General features: G+C 32.5%; 2 protein-coding genes and 1 pseudogene across 6 annotated transcripts in view; 1 reads left to right on the top strand and 2 right to left on the bottom strand.

Moving 5' to 3' along the window:
- Sfmbt (Scm-related gene containing four mbt domains) overlaps positions 1-2,915 on the bottom strand; it is a 38,503-nt gene extending 35,588 nt beyond the window's left edge. For 2 of the 3 annotated variants that reach the window (XM_072527374.1, XM_072527376.1), the window contains exon 1: positions 2,772-2,915. In XM_072527374.1, coding sequence (XP_072383475.1) covers positions 2,772-2,778 — 7 coding nt within the window. In that variant the 5' untranslated portion in view covers positions 2,779-2,915. Of the gene's footprint in view, positions 1-2,615; positions 2,722-2,771 lie in introns of all 3 variants that reach the window. The other variant, XM_072527375.1, reaches the window with a different exon arrangement.
- A 3,190-nt stretch (positions 2,916-6,105) lies between these two features.
- On the bottom strand, positions 6,106-24,749 carry LOC140437711 (serine/arginine-rich splicing factor 7-like). 3 transcript variants are annotated; one of them, XR_011950406.1, is made up of 6 exons: positions 24,574-24,747; positions 24,383-24,496; positions 24,071-24,286; positions 22,900-23,064; positions 6,827-9,248; positions 6,106-6,686 (listed from the first exon to the last, which is right to left on the bottom strand). XR_011950406.1 is itself a non-coding variant. In XM_072527372.1 (5 exons), the coding sequence occupies exons 2-5, from the start codon at positions 24,484-24,486 to the stop codon at positions 9,116-9,118; spliced, it is 618 nt and encodes a 205-aa protein (XP_072383473.1). In that variant the 5' UTR covers positions 24,487-24,496; positions 24,574-24,747; the 3' UTR covers positions 6,106-9,115. The 3 variants fall into 3 exon arrangements, 2 of the variants coding, with proteins under 2 accessions (XP_072383473.1, XP_072383474.1); XM_072527372.1 differs by having other exon boundaries at positions 6,106-9,248; XM_072527373.1 differs by lacking the exons at positions 6,106-6,686; positions 6,827-9,248 and adding an exon at positions 9,255-9,411 and having other exon boundaries at positions 24,574-24,749.
- LOC140437939 (5S ribosomal RNA) lies at positions 19,169-19,287 on the top strand (annotated as a pseudogene).
- Positions 24,750-26,412: the final 1,663 nt, after the last annotated feature.

The following is a 26,412-nucleotide window of genomic DNA, read 5'->3' as shown; positions in this document are numbered from 1 at the left end:
TGATCTTCCAGCCATCCTGCGTGTTTGAAAGAATGTTTTATTGTATTGCACGTCACTTCGTCCCAGGATTTACTAATCATTAGGATGCCGTCAAGAATGTTTAGTTTAAGATCTCCATTATTCCCAACCAATTCCATCAAAAGTCTTCTCCTGTAATGGCTTTTCAAACTCTTTATGACACTTTGGTCCATGGGCTGAAGGTCACTCGTTGTGTTTGCTGGCAGAAAAAAGAGTTCGATGTTTTGAAGGTCGCGCAATACAGGATGAGCAGGACAATTGTCTACAAGCAAAAGAATTTTTCCCTTTAAGCTCGATATCCCACTTTCTTATCGCTTCTTCAAAAATTTCTCCGAGGTCATCCACGCACTTTTGTTTGCTTTATAGGTTACATCACTAACAATTTTCGCTTCACCGAACCTGTCATGTTAGCGGCCACTAAAAGTGTAATGCGTTCCTTAGAGAGCTTTCCACCAACGCACTTTTCCAATTTAAATTTTAAAGTTCTGTTTGGTGTCATTTTAAAAAACAATTGACAACATTGAAAATGTCGTCTGACGCATATCGTGCCTTCAGTCCAGGCCACACGTTTTCTAGCCAATCATCCGTTACGTTTTTGTTAACATCGCGAGCCTCTCCGCTGATTTTTCCGTAGTTGATCTTGTGCCGCAGCTTCCACTTACTCAGCCAACCCTCAGATGCCTTGAAATTCTCAATTCCAAGTTCAGTTGCAAAAACTCAGCTTTTGTCCTGACCACAGGCCCAGAAAGTGGAATATGGTTCATACGTTGCTGTTGGAACAGCTGAAACATATCGCGATTTAAATCTTCGTGCTGAGGTTTCCGCAACTTCTTCCTGCTACCGCCCTCCATCACCGCTTTAAGCCACTTTTTTCTGTCCTTCCATATCGTAGCCACTGCTGACTGAGACAGCCCCGTCCGATGAACGACATCCGATAGCTTTTCACCTTTCTCTATTGCTCAAGTTATCGATAACTTTTCCTCCACCAAGAGCACTTTACGCTTTTTCGAAAACATGTTGACTGTTGACACACTAAGACACAACTCAAACTGGAAATGAAATGTCGTCAATAGATGACAACATCTGTGTGATAACAGTTAGGTACGCCGCCCGAACCATAAATGTGAGTCACTTAATTCTCTGGTAGAAAGGAAGTAGAAATGTAGTAGTAGTAGAAGAAGGAGTAGAATGGGTGGCCGCATTCCTTAAGCGCAAATCAAAACAACCGCTCAACAATGACCTTGCCACTCGTGACTCAAGTAGTCTGAACTTTAAACACAATAACACATTTGTCATCAACTATTGAACGCTTAAAAAGTTATCGTTATAAAGAGAGAACGATATCGGTATAGAGAAAGAATTAATACATTGTTCTTATGACGAACCAACCAACGTTTACTATTTTCATCGTTATAGAGGAATTATCGTTATATAGGGAATCGTTATAGAGAGAGACTACTGTATTAAGAAATATGCATGGGACTTTGTTTACTACTCCATGTAGTGTGTGATTGCAAGATCTGTTGTTTCATCACATTTCTTTTGTTTTATTTGTTCACACCTCTGCATGATCCATTTCACTGATCAATGCATTCTGTCCGTAGGCAGTGATAAGAAAGCTATGGTTCCAAACTGTATTACAATAAGATTAAAATAGAATAGAATAAAAAAGGAAACGGAAATACGATTAAAAATTTGGAAAGACATTTAAATAAATTAGTGAATCTAATATTGAAAACACAAAACAAAAGTGAATTATTTCATAGCAAAACCTACTTATTCTATTTTTGCTACAAAATTTGTTGATTAATGGATGGATACTGATTGAAATAATAACACCTTAATTCCCTCAACCCAATAACAATAATTAGAGATATTTTATATATTTTTTATATATTCCTTATTTATTTTAAAATTGCTATTTTTTATTTTAATTAAAAGAATATATATAAGTGTGCTAAAATCTGCATCAAGTCAGCAAATGTATTGCTGTATATTTAAAGCAGTATTGAAATTGAAATTTTTATGGTCAGAATATAAAAGATATAAAAAACCTTGGAAATTATTATTATTTATAAAATTTTATTAACATAATATTCATCTTAATGTGATGTGTATCATTCAGTATACACAGATATAGGGTGTCTACATTTTTAATGTCAAATCTAAAAGACTAACTGTAGAGAAGCTGTACTAGATAGATTATGACTTTGTAGTTTGTCAGAGAATAAATGCCATACACAATGGCTTTGCAGGGATTAAACTCTTCTGAGTTCAAATCTTCAAGCTTGCAAATTTTGTGAGTTAGTTCTGACCAAAATGAAACTGAGTACCTTAATTTTCATAATAGGTGGAGATATGTATCAAACCACAGATAGGTACTATTATCTTATATTTCTAAATTTTGTTGAATGCGTATTTTCTATTTTAAGTTGGACTAAGTATTATAAATATTAAATACAGTTGTATATTAAATAAATTGGCATATTAATCAATTTGTAAAATATCTCTAAATATTGATGTGCTAACTACTCTATATATATTCGCATACAAAATATTTAAATACTACTCTACAGAATAAGAAACAATATAATTACTTGTCTATATACTTAGAGATGATGTGAGCTCTGAATACTTAGGACTAAATTCAAGCCATAGGTAATTACATAGAAGTCACAAAGAATGTGTATCTAGCCCTAAAAACTTCAAAAATACTATGAAATAATTTCTAGATTGGAAAAAAAAGTCAATACCATTCATTTTTGTATGAGTTAAATTAGATGATAATTCATAGTTTTTGTACTAAAATACTTTTCTTCGTTTTATAGATTGTACACAATCAATGGAACAACTAAAAGCAAAACTCGAACTTCCTTGTTGGTCATGGTTTACCAGGTTAGCCAAAATAAATTTCAAATTCCCTAAATTGAAAATCATTTTTAAATAATTGAATTGGTATTAAAAAATTACAATATTTATTAAATAAAAATTTGTTTAAAAATTTTTGTCGTTGGTTATTTATGTCGAACAATTTTTAAGTATATTTACTATTTTATTTTTTCAAATTCTAATATAACACTTACGTTGGTAATGATTGCCAAAAGTCAAGTGTCAATTATAATGACGTCGTTCATATTTAGAAATAGTGAATGTAGGCAGCCAGTAATTAGACACAGGAAATGAAATCTTCCGTAAATAAACGGAACGACTGTATTAAGAAAACGATTTTTTAAAAATAAGTAAACAAGGTTTTCTCTACACAAAAAGTAAAATTATTTTACTGGTAGGTACTATCGTAGTTTTGAATCTATACCAGTTTAATTTCAAGTAAATATTCCACTTTATTCAAATCACATCAATATTGCTTATTATTTATTTACTAAAAGTTTTTCTTTAAATTAAAATTAGTTTACTTATGTTCTTCGATTAGCTGTTAAATTTTTACCTTACTTTTAAATCAATCACTGACTAAGTATACACTTAAACGTTACCAGATCGTTGCTGGATGCAACGAAAAACCGACTGAAATCTTATTTATAGTAACATAAAATAAGTTTATAGCATTCTATCAATAAGTTTATAGCATTACGGGAATTAATCTTGAACACGAATGTGGCGAAGGCCATAAAGTAATAATGCAACTGCTATATAATTTAAACACAAGATTTGAAATCAATCTGTATCATCGAACTTTTTTTTTTTTTGCCCAATTTGGCAGATAACTATATTAAAACATAAGAAATTTGCGGTCAGTTCTAAATATTGGGCTAATTTTATCGACTATACTAAATTTTCTAAACTGTCTGAGTATATAGATACTCCATAATGCGAAGATGCTTTGTTAATCTATAATTTCTTGAAATGCCGGCTTTGCATCAAACATGAACATAAATAAGTTATTTTTATGCTTTCATAAGCGGTCTAAAGCTGTACCTATTTTTTAGCCGATTAAGTCCCTTTTGAAAATCATAATTTAAAATGCGCTGAACGTGTCCATCACTAACAGTTTGTTTTTGAAATCCTCTGTGGGTGTTTCTTTATTTCCAATTATGTTTCTTGTCCGTTATATCTTGTAGATATACCTGCCGATCGACTTCACAAGTCCATTTCTGTGGCCCCGAATCTTTTCTCTTCTGATTTAAGTGGCTACTCTTCACTGCCCTGCCCTAGACCATATTACTTTTATATAAATAATATTAAATATTCATCTAATTTTGACGTCATTTTGGCACAGACTGTGTATTGTTGAAATAGTAGAGAATTTACATAAGGAAAATGTTAGGTTATTATTAGTTCATCTATTACAGTATTCATTTTATTACAAAACCAACTGCAATTGACAAATTGTTCCAATATGACCTTGTTCGTTGTATACTAATCTTAGCTGGCGTTTCTTATAAAATTCGACGCCCAAATAGGACACTGGTGGTCCAAAGTTAGGCCTTTTTCCGTAGAGTACTATTCGATTATCATCCCTAAGATGGGTGCGGGATATATTAGAGTGTCTTAATTAGTATAAACTGTTTTTGTTTGAAAAAATTCTGAAAGTTTTTTTATTGGATTTAGTGTGAATCTCCATTTGTTGCACCATCTCACGATTGAGCTAAGAAATTGGCCGTCCAGCCTGGTCTAATTTTTCAATCAAGCCGGAATGCTTTTACCAGTCCTTGATGTCCTCCACCTTGCATATCTGTATTTCTAGCTTTTTTACCATCAATTTTTCTGTTTTTATCTCTGCTGTTTCTAACATCCTTTTTGTCCTCTCTGTCAGGTATGTCATTATTGGTCTAATAAATGTTTTGTAAATTCTGTCTTTTCTTTCCTGATATTTTTATATAATTATTTTATCAATACTGCGGTCACAAACTACTGGAAACTATCAAAAACGTTCTGTTATTTTTTCTTCCTGTGCCCTGCTCAATTATCGTGAGTTGGCTATACTAATTTTGTTGATGAAAAGGGAGGCAGAGGATCTTTTAAACCATTCTCTCATGTTTCTAAGCCATAATGTTCTTCTTCGACCTGGCCATCTTCTTCCTTGTATTATTAAGTATATTATATTTCTGGGTGACGCATAACATTATGAAAATATTCCAGTTTGCAATTTTTAACTGTTCTGACCACTTCCGAACTTTTCCCATCCGCTGCAAAACACCCTCGTATTGAACTCTATCTACCTAACTTATTTGTAGAATTCTCCTATATTTCAGAGGCTTCAAGGTTTCTTAGAAGTGCATAATGCAGTCACACTATTATCCTAATACGCTGATCAGCTTAAGTCACTAACTTCCTAATGTCCTAATCAGCTTAAGATGGAATACTGGTAGTTCTGTGATGACATTGTGAAGTCACACTCAACTTCTAATACGGTGATTGGCTTGGGACACTAATTACCTTATATGGTCACGGGTTGTTCGGTGATGACACAGAAACACAGCGGAACGAGAGATAATAATTTGGTGTGATTTAATTATGACCATTGTGAACGAGTTTGATTTAATTTAATAAAATAGCTATATTTACGTAAATACGTGTTTTAACTATTTTAATAGACGATACTATTTTAATAGACGATAATAATAAGTCCAACCTTCGACACCATATAAAAGAATGGAGAGCACACAACATCTTATTAAACTCTTATTAAACTTGTTGAAGAGTGCACTTCAGTATGTTTTACTCGATCAAAGGCCTTCTCAAAGTCAATAAAACACATATAAACTGGAAGGCAGACGTCTCTGTCATTTGCACTTCATAAATTAAAGGTGAATTGTGAGTTTTGTGATTACCAGTTTTTTTTTTATTATTTTATTGTGAATATGAAAATAATTAAAATTAATCCAAAATTATTGTTATGGAATTTCCAAGCAGTTGGTTGCAGTGACGATGAAGAAATGCCATTGATGATGTGAAACCGACTTAATGTAGAAATAATGTAGATTTCAGGTACTTGAACTAATATCATGGTCATAGTACTTGCCCAGCTTTATAGGTCGTTTTAATATTTTTCTGGTCTAGCTTGTCTGCTATACAATACATTGGCTGTCATTTGGTCCTATGAAAATTGGTAAATCAAGGAAAAATAAATTAACAGGTAGAAATTCATTTTATTTGGTTCTTTCATATCATAAAACGTTTCCACACTTATTATTTTAGATATATTTAAACTATCATGAAATATGACAAATGGATATATGATTAGAAAACTGCTGTCTCTATACTCAATAACACATTCAATATTATATAAAACATGCGACAGACCATTTTAAAATAAGACTGCAATTTTCTAAGTACAACAAAAATTTAATATATTATGTTTATGTGATCCTGATGAACATTTCCAAGTGACAAATAGTAAAAGAACAATTATACTAACTACATTAAAATACTAAAGTATATGTAATTTGTTATTTTTTTATTTAAGTGAACAATAAATCTATTTCTTTTTAGAAAATTTGTGAATCATTCTAAATGCTGGTTACCGTAGATCATTATGTGTAAATATTAGAGTTCACTTTTGTGGATTCCCTACAAAAATTAAATATATTTCTAAGTGCCGGGATGTGAGACAACAAATGTGTAATGTTGATTTTAAGTTTGAATTGTCGTTTTTCCCCTTCGAAAAAAGTACTTCAAATGTGCTACGTACATGAATTGAAAAACCTAACCTAAAATATAGTCCTAACAACTCGAAAAGATTTGTAAGCGGACATAATCAGGTTTTATTTTCACCCACTGCGAGTAAATCGGAAACATTTAACATAAATAAGTAGATTAAGATAAGGAAATATTTTACGGTGATAAAAACCTTCCGGCCCCATTTTCTTAAAAATAAAAATGAAAACGTCATAAAAAAAGACAATTACATAAGGTATTAGACCTCATGAACAAGAATTCTAAAGTTAAATACGACATTTCCTAAAAGGAATTAATGTTGCAGCCGAACAATTAAAAATACAGCAAACGATAATTATGGTGAGATTTCGCCGCGAAGATTTTCAGAGGTTATTGATGAAGTAAATCATGGCAATAAATCAATGACGGACACAATTCTAACACTTAGCAGTAACTACGCCACTGAATGAATATGCCAAGCTTCCGATCGTTCTGCGGATGAGTACTCGAGGCGAAATAATATGTCATTTCTCGCTCCTCACAATAAACGACGTGTGCTGCAAGATGAGTTAAAGAAGTATGTGAAGTTTGAAATTGTGGTTTGTCTTTTACACAAACTACACAACGTCAGAATAAAAGTAAAACCAATACATACCCGGTCACCTCACTGTATTTTATTAATTGGGTATTATATCAATTTTATTAACTACGTGGGTAGTTTCTTAAACCAAATTTTGTAGAAAAACCAATAAATTTTGTGACAAATTTTAAATTATGATTAATTATATGTAGATAGATAATGTTGCGACGTCAACTTACACAAATATATGAATATTAATATACCTATAAAGAAATCATTAATCAGGAACACTTCAGCAAAGCTGTCGATATAATAATTAACATCCTGAGTACATATTGCTCTTAATGACTCGTACACAATTTAATAATGACAATGATAATTCATTTAGTGCATGTTTCGATTATAATTACAATTGGTTACATCACACAATTTTGGCGTCTAGCTAACTCGACACACATAATATCCCAGTATTGGGATAGGAGGAGACCTGTCTCGCGCAATCACAATTAATGAACGCGTTAGACAAGTTGACACACTCTCTTTTAAACTATTTTAAACACACTATTTTAAACTTTGTTTAGTTCATCCCTGGAATAAGAACATGGGAATATAGATGGAGAACAGTGGTCCTAAAAAGAGAAAGCTGGAAAGATCTTTTAAGAGAAAAGCTCATCAAGGGCTGGAAAACCTTAAAGAAGAATTATTTCTTGTGTTCGTAAATTTTATATTATGTGCAATTTGTAGTTTCTGGATGATATTGTTGTAAGTCGCATACCCCTCTTCGAAATTTCCCGAGGATTCAAGCGCCGCGATAAGTTAAGAAAATTAACAGCAATATGCTAGGTATGCTTGCTACAGAATTAGTTAGATATCAAATTATTGTATCTTTAAATAAACCATTTTGTGATTATATCTTTTATACATTAACGATTATAATTTTTAAATTGCATATGGCATTAAATTCAAAGAACAAATAATCGTGAAAGACTCTTTGATTATTGTTTTAGATATATGACAGCTGTGCTCCTTACCTATTTTAGTAAGTCTAGATATTGTGATTCGATACTCATATACATTGTTAACAATAAAATGGATCTTTATAAGATGTATTTAAAGTCCCAAAGAAGGATCTGTTAATCTTAGTACTCAGATAATGGAATTATGTATGCCATGTCTTTACAAATTACACCGACTTATTTCCAGACACCTGCTATCTTCTATGAACCAGAATTTAATCTAAATTATAGTGAAGTACATTCAGGAACGAAGGTCTTGTAGCATCCAGTTGATGAGCGCTATGTGTGAATAGTGACTTCTATATAAACAATTCTTATAAGTAAAAAATTGAAAAATGACCAAAGTATATAATCAGCGCTACATATAAGGTATCTATCGTCACAGTAGGACCTACTGAAGCTGTCATCGTAATCGAAGTTTTATTTGTACTATCATAGCTCATCAGTCATCAACACATCCAAATTGGACTTCTCTCCTGCTGATTTAGATGTTAAACAATTGAACAGATCCTTTATTGATTTTTTTATTGTAAATACATTTAAAGATATATAATTTTATTTATGCTAAAACACGAAAATAAGAAAAATTTGTTGATATATGAATAATTTGTATATGAGCAGTGGATGAAGTGACGAAATAGTTGGAAAATACAAGGTTTATCAAAAACGTTTGAAATATACAAAGCAATTAAATTCCACATATTCAATACTCATACAACATAAAATACCACTTTACAAAAAATCATTAATAACATAATTTCATACACCTTATATTCCAAACAACCTTAGAAACTTCATCCACAAAACACAAATTTCTAAATATAATTATTGTAACAAAACTCAAATACTACCTGGATATTTCAAACAAATTGAACATAAAACTAACTTATCTTCTGTATCTACCACCGCCACCACCACCTCCGCTGCGTCTTGATCTGTCATCGTATCTGCTGCTTCTGCTGGATCTTCTACCGTCTCTGTCATAATCACGTTCTCTATAACCTCTAGAGCGGCCGTAACTAAAAACATGTACCCAACAATCAAACCATATGTCAACCAAGACAGAATTTGCCATTTTATAAGCTATTTTTGTCCACGCCAAGTCAACGACTCAAAATGGCCCATCATACTATTCCATACATTATTCTTTTTACCAAACCATATAAATAAACAACCATGTGCCTGACAAATCACAAAACAACAATTAGATAAACAAAACCTGTGAAGCAATTGAGATGTGAACAACATCTAAAATACTCGTCGTGGTTAAAAGTAACTGAGTAAGCAATATTAAAGTGAGTGTAAATTTATCAACTGTTATTAATATATTAGCTGTTGCAAAATATAACACAAAAATAGAAAGGATTCAAACAAAACAAAAGTTTTTGTGTTTATATAGAACAGAATATTGTGCGAATTTACGTGAATACATATTTTTCACAATTTCATTTCTTTTAGTACACTGCGTGTCACGAAAAAAGGCCACCTAGAATTTTGTAAGAATTTTTCAATAACTTTGAGTTTATACAATTTATTCTATTGTAACTAAACTCCCACAATACAGAAACACTTAAAGGTTAAACACAGACAGGGCGGCTGCCGCGCGGCTTAAAACACATGAGGCGATTTAACAGTGGCAGTAGTTTTGCCATTGTATTCGTTGTTATTAAATTTAGTCGAGTTTTGGACGTAGAATGGTATGATGATGTCTCTAGAATCATCTAGTGAAAGTGACGACGATTCGTTTTTACTAATAAGTGCAAATTTACTTCATATTAGATCAAAGAAGAAGAATAAAGGCAGGTATTGGATACATCCTATAGTAAATGAATGAAAAAATAAAGGAATGTTTTACACGTTAGTTAACGAAATTAAAGATGGTCCAAAAAAGCATCTTCCTCTTCCCAAGCATGTTTTTTCTTTATTTTATTCGAATATTCATTTGAGCGCAGATCCCAAATTGGTGGCCGTGTGTGAATTTCGTTAATTAATTTATCGATGTCTATAGCTTCCATAATATATACAAAATTTGGCAAACACTCACAAAAGTAATCAAATAAAACCGTTGCAAAACAGTCACACGTCTGTGTTGAAGCACGAGATATCTATTACTGATGTGCCGCCAGAAGTCATAAAACCGCCGACGGCGCATGGTACTCAACATATGCCGCGCGGCGGCCGGCGCGGCGAGCTGACAAACGACGGCTCTACTGTGTTGCACGACATAAGTACCATAGACGAGAGACCGCTTTCAACGCCGCCCTGTCTGTGTTTAACCTTAGCGTCTTTTAGGCACCAACAAACGGTGCCGACAGGTCAATTAAGGGTAATAAGTTTGCAGAATTGATATCAGTTTTACGACTTCCGATAATGCACGTGTTGTTTGTACCTTATTTTTCTTGGAATATGGCTATTCTCTTTTTCAAAAACCTTTCACTAGTGTACATTTGTTCGAAGAGTAAACTTGTGCAATTTTTAAATTTAAAACTATGGCTGAGAGATTTGTTAGATCTGTTCAAATTGTTACTTTGATTTATAATGGAATGAGTCAATGAGAAGTGGCCAGACAGCTTGGAGTCAGTCGTTGTATGGTCCAAAAAATTTACCAACGATTCGTAGAGACTGGATCTCACGAACGACGACCAGGACCAGGCCCGAAAAGAATCACGACGGCCAGAGAAGACCGTTCTTTACAACGCACTTCTTTGCAAAATCGGTTCTTTACGGCTAGATCAAGCCAAAACCGTTTTCAAAATGCTCACGGGTGGACTTTGAGCACTTCTACCGTGAGAAGAAGGTTGAGGGAATTTGGTCTAAGGGCTCGCTGTCCAGCAACAGGGCCTTTGTTAATAGCAGCACATCGACAACGCCGACTACAGTTTGCTAGAGACCACGAGCATTGGACGATAGAAGATTGGAAATATGTTTTGTTTAGTGATGAGTTCAGGATGGTTCTTTATGGCTCAGATGGTCGCATCAAAACATACAGAAGACGTGGGGAACGATATGCTGCTTGTGTTCGACGAGAACGTGTTGCTTTTGGAGGAGGTTCGGTAATGTTTTGGGCAGGCATTTCATTCGAGGGCCGTACTGATCTCGTATTTATTGATAGAGGAGCGTTGAATGCACACCGATACATTACCGAAATTCTAGACAAAGATGTAATGCCTTTTGCTGGGTTCGTCGGCGAAAACTTTATTTTTATGCAAGACAACGCGCGGCCACACGTAGCCAGGATGGTAACGCAATATCTGGAAACTGTCGGTGTGCCAAAAATGAACTGGCCGGCTCAAAGTCCAGATTTGAACCCGATTGATCATGTTTGGGACCAACTCAAACGAAGGGTAAGAAACAGAATACCTGCTCCAATAAATCGTAAAAATAAAGCTTTTCCTCAAAACAACATCCAGAATTTGATCAATTCAACGCCAAATCGAATGAGGAGTGTAACTCACAATAGAGGTGGTCATACACAGTATTAATAATCACGACTTAACTGTAATTTTATAAAGAAAACAGAAAAAATGTACAATGTCAATTTTTTTTATTTTTCAATAAAATCATTATTTTGGGAGAAGTTATTTTTTGACATTTGTTATTTAAAAAATTATTGCATACTGCTTTAGAACATATTCTTAAACATTACACAAACATCTAATGACAATCACTTTGAAGTATGATTCGTAAAAATTAAAAAATGGCCAACATTTTAAGTGGTCTTTTTTTCGTGACGCGCAGTGTAGTTGGTAACACGTGTATGTCAAAGTAGTGACGAGTTGTGACAGCTAGTAAGTAATGTACCAAGTTACAGATGTGTTATATTTTTGTTATTTTAAATTTATTATGTTTTTGCTTAACTTGTGGTGTCAGACAGATGCAGAGGCTAATGTCATATACTAAATGCATGTAATTTTCAAACAGCGCTTGAGCGGCATGAGCAATGCTTAATATTAATTATTTGCTGTAACAAGATCTTGCTTGTTTGCATTGACAATTACCATATATTTGGTCTTATGTACATTTACTTTTAATCCCATTTTCTGATGTTCCCCAAACAGTTTTCTTAGTATATAGCTCCATCGTCACCATCAGCAGCTATCAGAACTTGACCGTCAGCGAACAAAACAGTATAATGTGTCATTACGAATCATTATTCCCATTTGACCACATTTCCGTCGCCATATTTTGAATGCTTCTTCGTTGATGACAATAAAAACCGCTATTAAATATTTATAGAACCAAATTAAATACAGATTGATGAATTATTGAAACTGAAGAAAATGGCTTTTAAAAATATTTTAGCAGGTAGTACATTGGCTTTGGCATGCCTACCACGGATGACTACTCGAATTATATTCAACTTACAGAGAAGATAAAAGGATTCCAATCTTTTAATCCAGTCGTCTGGAGGATCCTCCGTTTTAGAGGAGGAAAAACAGAAAAAAATCAATTTACCAAGAGTCTGTACGCAGTAGAAAAATATGTGTTAAATAAAAAATGTAGCTGGGATAATTTTGAACAAAAATGTTTATTAGCTCTTTTTGTGTAAAATAAATCGTTCTCTCAGAAACAACGCTTGAAGCGACCGTCGTTTTGAATGTCAGTCACGTGCGCGACATCAATTTTAAATAAAATTTGTATCAACTCGACGGTAAAAATTCGATATTTTTGATAAGATTTGTCCTATCGGCAAAAATCAAAATGCGTTTTAAAGGTGAAAAGTGCATCTTTCTTATAAAATTTTTGTATATTGCCGCAAATGAAGCCAGTTTCTATAAACGTGTTAAATAAATAAACGTTTAGCAACTTTTATTATTTTTTATGATTCTCATGATATCAATCAAATTTATCACTTCATTGACAGTTAACTATGGAATTTTCATTATTCAAATTCATCTTCAAAAAATATAGCCTAAAATTTCGGTTTTGAGTTTTTACAACAAATGTGAGGCATTTGAAATATGCTCAATAAACGCTGAATTTAAAAACATTCACATCACAAACGATCGCACGTCACGGGAGATGCTTCCACGAAAACGGTATTAGGTGGAATTTGTAGCTGAAATTCTGTCTTTTTGAAAAACGTACGTCAAAAATTAGCAGTTTTAAACGTTTTAGATCGTTTGCAATGTGGAAGTTTAAATTTAGTGTTTTTAGACATATTTCAAATGCCTCACATTTGTTGCCAAAAGCGAAAATCGACATTTAAAGCTATAGGTTTTGAAGATTGGAATCTAATAATGAAAATTCCATAGTGACCGATCAAAGGGAGTGATAAATATTATAGATCTCATGAGAATCGTAAAAAATGGTAAAAATCGCTTAACGTTTATTTATTTAACCCCTTTATAGAAACTGACTTTATTTGCGACACAATGCAAAAATTGCATTCGAAAGCTTCTCTTTTCACCTTTAAAACTCATTTTGATTTTTGTCGATAGGACACTTTGATCAAAAGATATCGAATTTTTACAGTCGAGTTGATATAAATTTTATTTAAAATTGATTTCGTGATTGACGTAGCGATTCTTGGTAAATCGTTTTCCCCCTTATGGAAGGGGGTTTTATTTGGAAGCCGCAGGGTAAAAGTGATAAACTTTTTTGTATCTTTTTGGGGGTCCCATAATTGACATTCTCAACAAAATTTAGCTTTTTCCTATGATTTTTAAAGCGTTAGTAGCATTTTCGTCTCTGACAACTGGAGTATTTAGGATAAAAGAGGAAAGAAAATTCGTACCACTGAGTTTTTACTGTGAAAAGAATCTGATTTTAGCTAAAATTCAAGATCACATAGCCTGCTACGGCTGGCATATGCACATATTCAAATTCTCCATTGTAAAGGAAAGTTCAAAAGACAGCTTGACTTCGAAAAATGTATATTGTTATACTTGGATGGTGCATGAACATAAAAAGAGAGTTAATGAATTTACGTCAGCGGTCTTTATTGTGACTACTTCAATTGATATCCTACTCAACCATTAGATTATTCGTTGATGCATGCGGTGAGTAAAACGTCTTTTATTGTTACTCAATTACTTCTTAGCGTGAGTCGCACCTAACATTAAAAAAATACACAATCTTCCTTATAACTGGCCACTCGTTTTGCTAACAGACCACGTGTTTGCATCCACAGAGAAGAAACAGCATACGCGATCAGTAATAATATAACCAACAGAATATAAGACAGTATTTCAGAGAATTACATTTCTTTTAAATTGTACTGACTTAGGAGTTTTACAATTGGAAAACTTTAGTAGGGGCTTAGTATCAAGAAACTGCATTTTCGCAATTTAAGTTTAAAGAAACAAAGCGTGTTTTATTTTCAGAAGCCATCTGAGCCATACTTTAGCCAAATAGTTTATTGTACACCTTCCATTCCTTCGTGGTACCCATTCCAGAATTCTAGAAGCCTGTACCAGTTTGTACAGGTTTAGTTGATGGATACCATACGTTTTTGGAGTGACTAAGTAGTTCCCAAAAAGTGTTTTGTCGCCTGCGATCGTGCAAGATATGGTTGATTGTTTCTGAAACAAATGGCAGAGTCCTACTTAACACAAAAATGCGTTAGAAATCGCAATGGCGATATCCGCCACAAGTATAATAATTCTAATACACGTTTTCTAAAATGTATTTGACAAAGCCTTCCCCCTTTGTACACTTATAAAGATTTTTAATACTGACAATAATGGTTATATCCTCATGTTGTTAGAGAAGTTCCGTTATCCATTTGGTTAAAACTTGTTCTATATCCAAATTTTATAGCTAAGTCACATCATTTTTACAAATTTTATGTTTACATACTTTCTTTATTTGGAAGTGAATATGAGCCTTTTTGCAATAAGACGTTTCACATGAAATGTGATATACATGTGATATAACATATTACAAAGGTTATATGTTATATTTAAAATTAAAATGAAAAAATAGTTGATATGGTCCAAAATTTTACAATTGTACACATTTTACTTCTGTTGATCCTAGGCAAGTCCTGTTACTAATGTATAAACAGTGATTTTTTCTATCTTATTCATTTTTTTATATTGATTGTGAAGTTATCACAAGTAATGATAAAGTATTATACCCCACTATATTCCTTGTGTCAACTCTTTATATTTTGCAACTACTACTGCCATGTGAGATTAACTTTTTTGTTTTAAAGCGTTAATGAGGTTTTTTAAAAGATAACAACGGTATTTGTGCTGGCTGATGTTTGGGAAAAGATGTTGGCTGTTCTTATATGATATTAGTAACGATATTAGATACAATATGTTCCTAACACTCATAAAATCAGTTGATAAATCTCCACTAAGAGTAGTGAGTAGTCATTTATATTTGAAAATTTTTATTTTTGAAAACAATTCACTATAGTCTTTTCGCAATCGAGACGTAGTAATAAATATAAATTTTAAGTAAATTTACAGCACGGGCGGCTCTAAAAAAATATGTATTTTAATAGAATCTCCTGGTTCTCCGATGAATAGGGGGTTCAACCCTTTCCTGCAAAACTCAATTTTTGCGAATACAATGGCTAATGAAACAAACGGACGGAGCTCACAACGACGAACTCAGCAAAGAAAAATGTACATGATTATGGATTTAAAATTTGGAACCTGTAATGTGCGAACCCTCTTAAAGGCAGGAGCTATGATAAGTATGGTAGAAGAAATTGAAAAATACGGGGTTGAAATATTGGCACAGCAGGAAATCAGATGGAAGGGCCAGGGAGAAATTCGTAAAAATAAGTTCTCACTATACTACGCCGGAAATGAAATGAGACAAGGTGAAAGAGGAGTAGGGTTTGTAGTAACCAAAAGACTGCGAAAAGCTATTATCACATTTACACCAATATCAGAATTTGCACCATAAGACTCAAAGGTAAACTGCATAACGTGACAATGGTTAATGTATATGCACCGACGGAAGAGGCAGATGAAGACGAGGTTGAAAGATTCTATTGAGAACTTCAGGAAGTATGTGATAAAATCCAAAGACACGATGCTGTTATAACATTAGGCGACTTTAATGCTAAGCTGAGGAAAGAAGAAACTTTCGTAAATATATTTGGAAAAGGGTTGCACAATTTGCAACAGCAAATAATTATGTAGTTTTCAGCATTAACTTCCAGAGAAAAGATATCCATAAAGAAACATGGAAAATACCAGGAACCAATGAAGTCAATCAAATTGACCACATCCTCATCTCAAAAAGATGGGCAACATATATAACTAATGTCAGAACGTATCGCGGGACGAAGTCAGACTCAGATCACTATCTTGTGGGGGTAAAATTGCGGCAGAGAATCGCGACAGTGGCAAAAAGGAAAAATAGCCAAATTAAAAAATGGAATGTTGACGGATTCAAAAGTCCAACAAAGACACATGAATATCAAAATATTCTCCAAATAAAACTCAACGGAATCTGCAGAGGAAACTGTCGGAAAAGCCAAAAGGCAAAGAAATGCGGAATGGTATGATGATGAATACAGAACTGCAGTAGAGGAAAAAAGGCAAGATAGGATTAACCAACTTCAAAGAAACACAAAAAATAGCAGAGAAATTTATAACGAAAAGATAATACAAGCGACTAGAATATGCAGAAGAAAGAAAAGAGAGGCTTTGAAAAAACAAGTACAATAAATCCTAGAACATAACAATAGACACGAGAGCAGAAAATTCTATAAAAGAATAAAAGAAAGCACACACTTATTTAGACCAAAATTGACAATATGCAAAGACAAGGACGGAGAACGACTAACAGAGAAACAAAAAATTATAACGAGATGGAAAGAATACTTTGAGGAAAACCTAAATGCAGACAATGGAAATGATCAAAACGAGACAATATATTTTACGGCGGAGCAGCACATTGAAAATCTGAGTTATGAAGAAGTAGTTCAAATAATACACAAACTAAAAAATAGTAAAGCGCCAGGAACGGACTTTCTGCAGAATTGTTGAAATATGGAGGACCCGAACTCTGGGGAAGAATCAATTACCTGATAAAGTTGATATGGACTAAGAAGCAAATGCCGGAGGAATGGGCAGTTGGTCTTATACAGCCAATATATAAAAAAGGAGATAAGAGGGAATGACATCGAAATTATTAGACAAAAGAACCAAAATGACTATCTACAGAACTTTGATTAGACCCGTAGTAACCTATAGTTGTGAAACCTGGGTAATGACGAAAAAGAGGGAAATGTATATGGCCCGGTACAAGAGGAAGACGGCACATGGATAATCAGGAAAAACGACGAGGTTAATGATTTGAATGAAGGGTATAACATTGTAAGATTTGTGAAAAGACAAAGACTGTCATGGTTGGGACATGTTCAGCGACAAGAAGACACGAAAACAACAAAGAAGATGTTACAGTGGATGCCGGTAGGAAGGTGGAAAAAAGGAAGGCACAGGACGAGATGGTTGGATGACGTGGCAGACCACCTGAATATAAGACAATGGAGGAGAAGGGCCCAAGAGAGATCTGAATGGACGGACATAGCCAGATACGCAAAGACCCATCCAGGGTTATGATGCCAAAAGTAGAAGATTTTAATAGTATCTGCCGCTAAAAATGTTGTCAATTTAAGACCTTTACCTATGCCCATCGCTATTGAGCAAATATAACAATAGCTGTCCCTTATTAACAATAGCCGATTATTTTAATCACTTTTAATACTCTGACGGGCGTACTTTTGGGAACATTCTGAGGAGTTCATATGAATTTTTAATTTTTTTTTGTAACAATTTTTAACCCAGAAAATCTGAAGACAAATTGATTTATCACGCACTATTTTATATTTTGTATGCAAAAAATATTTCTTATCATATTAGTTGTAAATATAAATGATTTTAACTGTAAAGAGAGTTGAAGAATTCTTAAAATTAAACTTTTTTTGTTAAAACTACTTATTAGAACAAAAAAAACTGCTTAAGTTTAAATATTAATAAAAAAATCTTTTTACAATAAACTGGTGAAAATACATAGATTGACTAATTTAGATATACAGTATATTGTTCACTTACAATTTTACGAAAAATCATAAAATTTACATTAAATCAATTCAAATATAAGATAGATACTGAAATAATTTAAATGCCCATTTTATGTAGTCTGTAAATAATAAAAGACAGCAACACTTAAAACTGTCTACTTCTCCAATTTTATTGCTCTGTGGCGATTGCGAAAACACTATAATAGACAAAAGTATTGTGGATATGAATTATTTCATCTTAATCTTATTACTTCCATTGCTATGTAAAATATTTTGAGTTTTTATATATAAAATACATAATATTAAAATTAACTTAGATTATTCTCCAATGTCATCAAAGAAACAAAAAAAAAACACTAGGTTTCCTTTATGGGAAGTCTAAATAATGCCACTATTATATACAATTCAATCATCTCTTATTCCCGGTACTACACAAATTTGTTCATTTGAGCATTTGATCTCAAGAGAAGAAACTCTGTCCCCTGAGTCTCAAAATATATTCTCTCTTGGTTTTCACACTTCAAACGAATTAATTTCTGATCACCATTAGCACCTGTTAAAATTCTACCAGACTTCTAATATTTGGAGTAATGATTATGTTTACACAATCAGGCGCATACTATCATTTTTCTTAGTCTGTAACTGATTACTCAATTTACAACGCTAAATTATCGTTGTAACAACACGTACGACCAAGTTAGTTGACTTCCTATCAATGATATCAATTTTTCTAGATTTTTTTACCGATATGGCAGGGGAAGTTGATATAAACAATCTAAAATTATAGTCAATTATAGAAAGAACTCTGTGACTAGACAGATATCAAAAATGTTTTTAAATGCAAACATATGATTTTAAAATAAAAGAAATCCCTTAGATGGCGCCATACTAAGTTTAACAAAGGAAGCTATGATTAACAAAACAAATGTCAGTATTGCTAGATTGGGCAACAACCATACCACACTGAATATACCGGTTCTCGATCGATCACCGAAGTCAAGCAGGGTCGGTTGCGGTTTAACCTTGGATGGGTGACCACTTGGGAACACCGCATATTGTTGCCATATGAAACCTTCCTTCTCCATACAGCTCATTACTAACCTCTTTTTCTTAATAGCCATATTAGTATCACAGAGTTAGTTGCCATACTTCTCCAAAATGGCTGAACCGATTTTTATGAGATTTTACAAGTGTATTCTGTAGGTCTGGAAATAGGTTGTTATCTATTTTTAATGCCCCTGAGGGGTAAGAGTGGTTCATCCAAACATTTTTTATGATGTGGCATTAAACAATACATACAACCTCTTAATTTTGACGCTTCTATCACCAACCCCTATTTTTTTAATAGCGAAATTAGTGACAGAGTTATTAAATTAATTATATATCGGCTTGACCGTTTTTATCAAATTTTATATGTATATTCGGTTGAATATACTATGTACTCTGAAGTTTCTTCCAGGAAAGTTGTTTTGGTTTAAATCAGTTGACACCGTTATAAATCAGAATGACGTAGTCAACTATACTACAGAGTTTTTGAATTAATTGGAATTGCCTGGACCCCCACCTAACAATTTACAATTAAAATAAGGATGCGTTGTCATTATGCTGCGTGACATTAATCAACCTCTACTGTATGGAATGAGACTGACTGTGAAAAAGCTAATGAATGTCATTGCGACAACGATCATCAAGGAAAAATACAAAGGATAGAATGTCTTGAACTCACGTATACTGATGATTGCAACGAATGTACCATTTGATTTTAAACGTTTACAATTTCCCGTGCTTTTGGCTTCTGCAATGACGATAAACAAATCACAAAGCCAACCATTGGAAGTTTGCAGAGAGATTTCATATTTCGCGCATAGGCAATTATTCGCGTGTCGGAAAACCGTCATCGTTGTATATTTATTTAGCGCAAAACAAATTAAAATATTTTTTTTGGTGATTTTATTTCCTGTTAATTTTTTAAAAATAAATCAAAAGGAAAGAAAATTGATAACAAAAGATAGGCTAGTCAATAAATTTCCTTTTATTTGTAATGTGAATTGGCCCTAAGGAAAGTTCATGTGCACATGGTTTTAGTGTAAATTATCCATATCTTTTTAACTTATACTGCCGTCAAGTGATACATACGTATAGAGTATAAAAAATGTGAGCTTTTTGATTTTAAAATCATATCTCAGCATTTAAAAACCATATGCTTTGAGTAGTAACATAATCCAAAAACGTCCTGTACAATTCAAAATAATTTTAAATTGTATATTCATTTGTACATCAGTGTAGATAGTGTAAATTTTTTGATATCATTGAGATTAAGAGAGTTATGAAACCCTGTCTTAACATTAGTGCACCTTGTATAAAGAAAAAACTCCTTAAAGGGATTAAAGATTAAAAATTTTGCAACAGAAATGACAAGACTATTAAACCGATACAATAGGTAATTAATTATAGGGTTTTAATCACCTGCAGTTTCCAGTATAAAGTAATTTGCATTATGAAAATTTCTCATTGTATGATTATTATTAAAAGTATGAAATACAAATTTAGCCGCAATTTTCATATGTATATTATATTAAGGTCATCATATGAATGAGACAGATTCCTAATGCAAAAATCTTTATTCATAAACCATACTTGTTTTTCAAATCATTCATCGTTTTATAACAAAACTTATTTCATTTTTCTAAATTAATATGGCTGACAAGATTTGAAAAATAGTATATTATACTTTTGTCATTGAATGAATAAAATGAGTACTCTAGCAACTGCATCTGAAAATAGTATAACCTTAATTTGATCTAAAAGAAAACATGCCAGACCAATCATACTGAAGGTTATAATATATTTGTTGATTCAAGATAAAGGAAAATATTGTCATAGAAATAGTTTATGTTCATAGATAGGTATATACAGGGTGTTTCAAAAAAAGGTAACACCGTCTCTAGAATAGATAAAAAACTTGAAAAATAATTGGGGTTTGAATAGTAAAAAATTTTTGTAACGCCACCCGTTTTCAAGATAAAGCACATTGAAAAAAAAATGTTATGCATTTTTACGATTTTGCAGAAACTAATGGGAACATTATAATGAAATTTTGTATGAATATGTTTTGGAAGCTGATACATCCCATGGATTTGTTTTTATATCTGATATCTTTATATCAAATACCGAATGTGCCAAATTAAAGGAAGTTTATTGTATTGTTGCTTATCAAACAAAATGATTATAGAATATCTCCACTTGCCAACAGAAATGATACTTCAGAAATAGCAGCAATATATTGACTTATTTGTTAACAAATTACAACAATATTGAACATTGATAAGTTATAGATTTATTTTTAGAAAAACAATTAAGTACTGGTTAATTGTTGCAAATGTAATTTAGTTATATTATGGAACTGACATAAATATACAATACCAGTTATACTATTTTCAATCAACTTTTTGTCATTAAACAAAAAGTTCTGCCAAAATAAAAAGTAAAGTATGAATTAACTGCGAAATATTATAGTTAGTGAGTAAATAAAGCTGTGATGAGAAATAGGTGACAGAACCTGTTTTGGTTGATTTTAACATTTTAAAAGCAAATTTAGTTTTGATCATAAACTGCAATGAAGAAAAATATAATTAGAGTACCTAGGCTGTGAAATTAAAACATTGTGGAAACTTTAGCCACTCCATTTTTATTATAAACAAAACTCATAATCTTCAGTAATTCACTAATTCAGTAAAGATGTCACTTTCTTAAGATGCCTTAAGTGTTTTTACAATGAGTTGCCATTTGCTATAATTTTTTTTTGTGATACTACAGAAATATGTGTTTTTGAATTTCCATCAATAACATGCCGAACAATTATTTGACTGCTAGTATGTTGTTCAAGGAATTTTAAGAATTTTTAATTCACCAACTATCCAGTTTATAAATTGATACTTTTTGAAGAATATATGTGAAAATCAAAGTAAAACTTTGAAAGTGAAGGAAATTATGTATTTTATTTTAACATGAGCCTACATTGATAAAGAATGTGGGCTACATATGAAAAGAAAAAAATGCTACAAAGAAGTGTAGCAACTGAAAACACTAGTTAATAAATGTTAGTGGATTGACAGTAAAAAGAGTTCAAAGGAGAACCTAGAAGTCCTACAATTGGTCCAAAACTTAACACACTCCACTGCCAAACATATCTGAATTTACATGAGAACAGTAACTTTGGACATTGCAGCAGTCTGTTTTGTGTTTTGTTCTCTATAGCAGTGACCAAACGAGAAAAGGTGAGAGGTTCTAACAGTGCTACATTAGGGGACTGATTGGGTATTGCAGTGGTTCATGCATCACCTAAGTATATTTCAATAGGCACAACAGAGAACCTTGCATTAGTTTAAAACTTTGCAAACTACATTGCAGAAGTTGATTTTCAGGTCTTTTCAGAATTTTAGTGATATCAAGTATGTAATTTACCAAAGATACATTTATTATAAGTAAAATATTATCCAAAGAAAATACTTGTAATATTTTATGACAACTGACACTATGTTTTAAAGGCTTTTTGTTTCATTTCAAAGCAATGTTCAATGAAAAATTCAACCAAAATACCAGGCCTCCAGTGTATTTCTAATCTTAGCCAAATTGATAACTGATTAAATTTTTTTGGTAATATAAATATACTATACCGGTCTCTTTTATCTCCTCCCCCATTAACTTCAGGGCAATCCCGGTAGAAATGACCAGAGTAACCACATTGATAACAGCGCATATTACTGTTATATAATCTTCTGCCAGACCCACGGGTTCTTGGTCTGGCATATGTTACACGGATGCGGCTACCAGCTACTTCACTGAAAAAAAAAGTTATTTTATTAATGTATACAGTGTGTCCCATTTAAATTGGAAACACCACTGTATAAGTGACTTTATTAATTGAATTAAAATTTTTTTAATATTAAGTATTAAAAGATGTACTTCGTGACAAAAATTCGTGAAAAGTTTATTTAAATTTACATGGCATAATATATGATACTTTTTCATAGTGTCTTTGTAGTAGAGATTGGGCCACTTTACTGCAGAAAAACTTGCCTGAGGGCCATCATAGGAATAGATGTCATAAATAAATTACTCTTTTAATTTCAGATTAATTCAAAAAAGACAATAGTGCGATGAAGAAAACATGGCGCGAGCCTTAGAAGCATTCTGAAATAAAACAATAAGTTATACAACAGCAGTAAAAACTTTTAAAGTACATCAAACTACACTGCATATAAGGTTTAAAAATGAACAAGCCTGTATCAAAGGATATTTAGTTGGACATAAGGTTTTATTTGTTGTCAATATTGAAGCTGAAATAGCAAATTATGTTGTTAATTTAGAAACCGCTTTTTGGCTTTACCAATAGGTACAGAATTAAGAAAGCTTGTTAAACTAATCAGTGTCCAAACATTTTAAAGGGGGGGCATAATTAGATAACACATGCCTATGACAGCCTCTTTCTTTTTAATATTTTGATGTTTTACTCCAAACTAAAAGTAAATAATAAAGTTTATTATGTAGCAATGTAAACAAAATATTATAACATTTTTCACCAAAGCTTGTTTTTTTATTTCAACTAGTTTTTAAGTTTTATCAGAAAAGAATCAGGGTTAATCACAGGTCACCTTCCTCTTCCTCTATATAATTATTTTACAGCTGAAAGCACCAAATATACCAAAGAAGGGATATATAAATATAAAAATATATCATAGTCAATCAATAAATGTAATTATTTTCATTGAGTGAATAATTAATGTCAAACTAATGAGAATAAACATGGCTGAATTTATAACATTGACTAAGGGAAAAATTACTTACATTCCATCACAAGCTTTTAAAGCAGCTGCAGCTGCTTTTTTCTCTTTAAAAACGGCAAATCCAAAACATGGTGTACTATTAGTCATCCAGACTTCTCTTAGAGTGCCATACATAGAAAAAACTTTTTCCAAATCAGACCTTCTAATCTCGTCACCAATATCGCCAATGTGTAATCTAAATCCATCAATTTCACTGCTACGGCTTCTTGAACGAGACCTTCTCAAATAAGAAAAAATGATTTTATATGTTAAATTTGATAAGGAAAAATCGATATAACTGATAATATAAAAAAAAATGCAAAAATGAGGTTACCTTGAGGCACTAGAAGCACTTCTGCTTCGACTTTTTCTACTGGCACTACTATTAGTGCTTCTGCTCCTGCTTCTTTTTGTTGCAGAATCTGGCGAATCCCTCATGTTAATATTACTAAAAATTGTAAAAATAATTAGGTTAAAGGTTAAAAAATGCGGAATTCAGGGATGTGGATCTTCGTTTTTACTTACTCTACTTTCAAAACGGTTTAGCTGTCTTGATTAGATAACAACAGAAAACTGATTTCCCGTCTGTACTAGCAAACAACAAATTACTTTTTTCAAGAATAAAATTTATAAATTGCAAAATGGAAGCGCCCACTCTACTCTTGTTCACGTCAATCGTCAATTATCAATTTAAACATGGCCACAAAGCGACGTTGCCAATGTTTGCATTAAATGTGTAAACAAGATTATTATATTTTTTTTATAAACAAAACAAACAAGATTATATTATACCAATTACACTAGCAACAGTTCAAATCATCGCAATAACATTAGTGAATGAATAATATTTTGACAAACATGAGTATTTTCACGATACACGAACATTTTATGCGTGTATAGCTTGTCTCAAAATATATCGTCTTGCTTTCCCGTCGATAAACGATATTAGTACTATTTGGTACTGTTACTAGGTATTATTGCAATTATTAATAGATAAACAAGTTTTAAATTTCTACCTGATCGCTCAGGGTTGAATCAGGTACGGGTAATGATGAGGGAATTAAAATTAATAGGTAGTATAAGAATCTGTACTTGCTACTGTGTGTACAGTGTATTAGTAAAGTTTGTTCGTAACAAATATGTTTCGTCCGTGGGAAAATAATCGCTCTACATCTACTACACATACTCAAAAGCATTTGTCATTAGACGCAAAAGAAATAGTTAAAAATGTATATGATATTTTAATAGATAGAGGTTTAATCAAACAAGATGCTATGAAAGAGACATGTTTAAAAACGCCAATATCGTCGATAAAGGATATTGTCAGCAAAAAAACCATTGACATGACGAAGAAAACGAATTTTTATTCTTATCATTTGGACGGTACTCAACAAGAAGAACAAGATATTCCCTTTATGAAAATCAGGCAGTTCCTACGTTAGATAAAGTTAAATTGAAGTTATAGGAAGAAGAAACAAATATTATAGATATAAGTCGTGCCACCCTCCATAGAGTCATTTCTAAAATGCGTTTTAAGTATCGTAAGCTAGACAAAAAAGCAGTACACAATAATGGAATCACACGCTGCGCACTTGGAGAGCTGAGTATCTCTCTGAAATTAGGAAGTCCAGGTTTGAAAACAAATCTATCATATATCTGGATGAAACATGATTTGATATTCTGATGCAATATGCAAAGGATGGGTCGTTTTAGTAAAAACTGACAGATGAAAGCACCTTCTCCTAATTTTAAATGTGTGTAAAAATGTGAGTTTAATTAACTACGTTATGAACGTAGTGATCATGCGGTGGGATCTTAGATTATTATGAACAAAAATCCGACGTTAAAATTGCAAATATTTTCAAAACGGAGAATAGTGGAAAGATGACAACCAACGGATCAAAAATGTTTGTAAAGTTGAACATAGCTAAAATCGAAGATAAAGGGAAACTAAAACAGCGAGGTAAAACGAACTTACTGACGTCACTTAGTTTTTTTTAAGCCGTTTGATATAAACCAATTGGCTTATTGTATATGTTCCATTCATTCATGATAGATGCCAATTTTAGAATTATGGAGCCGTTTACTTGGAAAGGATAGGTACATAGTACATACCATATCTTTTTGGAGTCACTTGATAGTCTGCAAAGAGTTTGTGCTGCTTGTGATCTAATGTCTCGCAGTTATACAAGATGTGGTTGACTGTTTTAGATTCTCAGCTATCACAATTTCTCACCGGCCGTGGCTCTTTTAGGTCGTATACGTATAGAATAAAGAAGGCCACAAATTATTTGTGTACAGGTTGTGGCGGCATATACGACGCAAAACACTGCATTTTTGCTTGCACCAGTTTCCAAAGAGAAC

The sequence above is a fragment of the Diabrotica undecimpunctata genome, chromosome 3 (assembly GCF_040954645.1).
Source record: "Diabrotica undecimpunctata isolate CICGRU chromosome 3, icDiaUnde3, whole genome shotgun sequence".
NCBI classification, from domain to species: Eukaryota; Metazoa; Arthropoda; class Insecta; order Coleoptera; family Chrysomelidae; genus Diabrotica; species Diabrotica undecimpunctata.
This window is presented reverse-complemented; position numbering and strand designations above follow the sequence as displayed.

Excerpts from the sequence above, each read along its gene's own strand:
- LOC140437711 (XM_072527372.1), bottom strand. The coding sequence starts at position 24,486 with ATGAGGGATTCGCCAGATTCTGCAACAAAAAGAAGCAGGAGCAGAAGC. Across the intron at positions 23,065-24,070 it reads TTAAAAGCTTGTGATGGAAT|TGAAGTAGCTGGTAGCCGCA; the intron begins GTAAGTAATTTT and ends TTTTTTTTTCAG. Across the intron at positions 9,249-22,899 it reads GGAGGAGATAAAAGAGACCG|TTACGGCCGCTCTAGAGGTT; the intron begins GTATAGTATATT and ends ACATGTTTTTAG.